At 44.1% G+C, this 3,825-nt stretch overlaps 1 protein-coding gene across 1 annotated transcript in view; it reads left to right on the forward strand.

Moving 5' to 3' along the window:
• The first annotated feature begins 534 nt into the window (after window positions 1–534).
• The window catches only part of NRK (Nik related kinase), a 139,978-nt gene continuing 136,687 nt past the window's right edge, over window positions 535–3,825 (forward strand). The window contains exon 1 of the mRNA XM_032756236.2: window positions 535–591. Coding sequence (XP_032612127.1) covers window positions 535–591 — 57 coding nt within the window. The remainder of the gene's footprint in view (window positions 592–3,825) is intronic.

The following is a 3,825-nucleotide window of genomic DNA, read 5'->3' on the forward strand; positions in this document are numbered from 1 at the left end:
GTGGGAGGGGGCAGGAGGGCCGGGGGAGGCCGCGAAGGGCCTGCTCGCAAACCGTTATAGTCCTTCAGCACCTCCCTCAGCCGGTGGCCCTCCTAGCCTGCCTCCCCGCCGGGCGGCGGCCCACCTGGCGACGTGACGCTGCACCAATCCCTTTCGAGCTGCTCCCGGGTCCCCTCTCCTTGCACCGCCCCCCTCCCCACCCTGAAAGAGGCGCACCCTGACGGGGCAGACACAGCGCTCTCGCCACGGAGCACCCTTCTAGCTTCTTCGTCTCCAGGACGGACGCTCAGGCTCCTCTCTCGCCTTAGCCCAACTTTCTTTCCCGCCTCGCAAACTCCGGTTTCCCTCCACTCCCAACTCTTTTCACTCCACGTTTCCCCTCCTCTATCTCCCACGCCACGAACCCCGATCCCCAAACTCCTCTCTCCCGCCCTCCCCTTTCCCCTCTCCTCCCTTCAACTTTTCGTCCGCTTCCACCTCAGACTCTGCGCGCACCCAGTTCAGTCGCCCGCTCCCGTTTGGCTCCTCGAAGCCATGGCGGGACCTGGGGGCTGGAGGGACAGGGAGGTCACGGATCTGGGCCACCTGCCGGTGAGTAGAGGACGCCCGTCGCCCCCCGAAATGCTCTCTTTTGGCGGGTTCTGAGTACCAGGGGGAGGGAGCGGATGCCCTCAAAACGGGCTAGACCAGGACTTCGACGGGTCCCGCGGGCGCGGAAGGGGACCCTGGGAGCCGGCATGCGGAAAAGGCGCCCCCTGGGCACCAGGACCTCACCGAACTCCAACGAAAGGCAAAGGCACGGGGCGGTGGGAAGGAGAGACAGAGAAAGAGATGGCAGTGGGGGTGCTACGGACCCTAAACAGCGGGGCATTTTAAATATGTGACCCGCCTTGTCTAGCGGAGCTCCAGTACCTGTCCTAGCCCGCTCGTTCCAACAGAGGTCAAAAAGTGCAACGTCGCGTGGCTTCCTGAGAGTACTCCTCCCTGTTAACCCGCCGCCCCGTCGTTTGCTGCTGCTTTTGCCATGGGAGATGCTTACTTGTGGGGTGACCTTTACTTTTAGGTGACGGCGACTAGAAAATTAAGGCGTTTGAGTCCTACTTTTCTTATCTTCTAATACACTTTCTAAAACCTTATTCTTGCCAGGGCAGCGTTCCTGATTTAGTGTTGTGAGAGTGAAAGAACTCGACGCCGTTTGGGGAAGGAATGAATTCTGCACACTCGATTTTTTTTTTTAATATTGTGTTCCTTACCCAACCAGATTTAGCTTTTTCTTGTGGTTTTCATTTGTGAGCTCTTCTTTTCCCGAATGCCCAGCTTTCCTCTAGAGTTGCAATTGATTGGTAAACTATTATCGCCGTCGTAATTAGTAGATTTATTATTTTGGCAGCGCAGTTTATTTCATTGGCATCTGGTTTCTGGCTAATGTTGGATTACACCCAAATCCGTGTTTCAAGTTCCCTTTTTAGATTGGCATTTCACTCGTACCCTGTCTTGAATGCAAAAGGCCCCTGGATTCTCCGAAAGGGAATAAGCAGGCACCGCGCTGGAATGATCACCAGGCAACTGTAGTTCAGGGCAGTGGCCTGCTTGCTTTGAAAAAAGCTAAATATTAACCTTAAGGTTATAGGACTATTCAAAGTCTATTGACTTAATTTTACACATATTTGGCATTTAAAGAATGTGTTTTTGATTATGACAGAAGCCTGCCTCCCTCAAAAATAGGGCATTCCCAAAGCCTTCCCTATATAATTTTACATTAGATGATGTATGTGGAGAGGTAAGGTGGTACACATGGGTAACATTTTACCAAATTGTTCTCTGCCATTTAAAAAAAATCAATGCAAACGTGAATTACAGATATTAGTGTTGTGATTATTTATGCTGCTTCATAAAATATGTCACAGAACTTTTTAAAATTAAATCTTTTCTCATTCTGCATGCACCCAGAATTTCTTCCTTTCAGTGTGCATACATGAGATTTCTGGAATATGGAGGCCTCAATTGGTAGTTTCCTTTCTAAGCAGAACTTTCATATTCAGACTAGATTTGCACCCAAGTAAAAGTATAAAACCAAGGAATAAAATGTTACCCTTCCTCTAACATTCTCTGCCTATGGTTGGGAAAAGAGAAAAAAAGCAAACTAGGGCAGATATGTGAAACTGATGCAGGCAGGTGGGCAAACTGAAATAAACTCCCTTCTAAATATGACTAAACGGGTGAATGGGAAAGACCTCATAGAAATGATAGGGCAGGGAATTCCAAACCCAAGGAAAAAAAGAAGAAAAGGTTTTACTTCCACACACACACACACACACAAAAAAAATGTGGGGAAATGGCCCAGACTACCTGACCCGGTCATGGCCCTGGGACATAAGAATTTGGTGGAGCCCAGGAGATAAGAGGAAAGGCTGCAGTCTTTACACTGTAGTTCAGTGGAATATTAGTTTCCTGGAGGTTGGTGGAGTGGGTGTGTGAGGGTAGAAAGATAAGATTGGTTTTTAATGTAAAGGGAGTAGCGAGAAGATACAAAACTTCAGGACATTGATGCTTGGCCTCATTTTACAGACTTCATGAAAGTCTCATAAAGTCCTCAGATTCTAACAATTTCTAAATTTTATACATGAGCCATTTTGTCTCATGTGTGAGTTTTCACTCTTTGAGCAAATTACGCACAATTCTCCCCTGTCCTCAAACACCCAGATTCAAACCCTAAGAAAACTAGCAGAAGAGCAGTAGCATGCCCTTTAGAATTTTCTTTACTATCAAATTTTTAGACATGGAAAAGTTATTGTTGCTTTGGTCACTGAGTTGCATTTTTCAGCGATTTGGGGTTTCTTTACATTTGATTTATTTTCTGACTCTTTGAAGAAATAAAACCAAATGAAGAGGTGAAGAGACATCTTAATCAGTTGTGTTGAAGTTTGCATTTTGATGCAAAGTAGAGTTGATAAAGCAAGTAAAGAAACCTTCATATGATGGTATCCCTTGCAGTAATTATCCTCAATAGGACATATGTGGAGGTCAGAAAATTGCCATCTGTAAACACCAAGTATACCAATTTGGCAACAGCCAGACAATGAGGGAAGATTGAAACCTTGGAGTTGCAAACTGAGAAAAAACATTCAGAATGTGGAAGAATAAGTAAATATGACTCTAGTTTAAGATTGACACATTATGTCCTTTGCAGGCCTAGCCAGCTAAATGACCACAAGACAAAGACCCTTGAGGGAGGATAGACTTGCTTTACAAATTGAGACTTGAAGAAATTGGTAGCTTATTTGGTATTTTGGTTATTAGATAGATATTATTTTTAAACCTAAAAGAGTAAGCAGGAATGAAAGCTGGGAAACAAGAAAGGGTGAGAAAATTATATAACTTTCAACATTAAAACATTCAGTTTTATACAATGATATAACTTTTTCACGTAATGCACTAAAATCAGAGACAAAATAAGAGAGCCAATGTAATTACAATAGATCAATTCCATTATGTTTGTTAATTAATGAGTTACTGTAATTTTCTGATTTTCTATTGAATAAATGTTTTCTATAGGTGAAAAAACAAAAAAGAAAGTGCAGAGATTTGTGGTTTGTGTTTCCTTTCTGAAAAGAGAAGTACAAAGCTTTATGTCTTTATATATATCTTTGTAATATATGTGTGTATGTATATTCACCTTGCCCACCAGCAATACCTAGGGATGTGCGTGTATGCCCCCCCCCTCTCTCTCTCTCTCTCTCTATATATATATATACACATACACACACACATATATATGTTTGGGTGATATATATATATGGTAAGATATATATATGATAATATATG

Source organism: Hylobates moloch, unplaced genomic scaffold (assembly GCF_009828535.3).
Source record: "Hylobates moloch isolate HMO894 unplaced genomic scaffold, HMol_V3 SCAFFOLD_7, whole genome shotgun sequence".
In the NCBI taxonomy this organism is placed as follows: Eukaryota; Metazoa; Chordata; class Mammalia; order Primates; family Hylobatidae; genus Hylobates; species Hylobates moloch.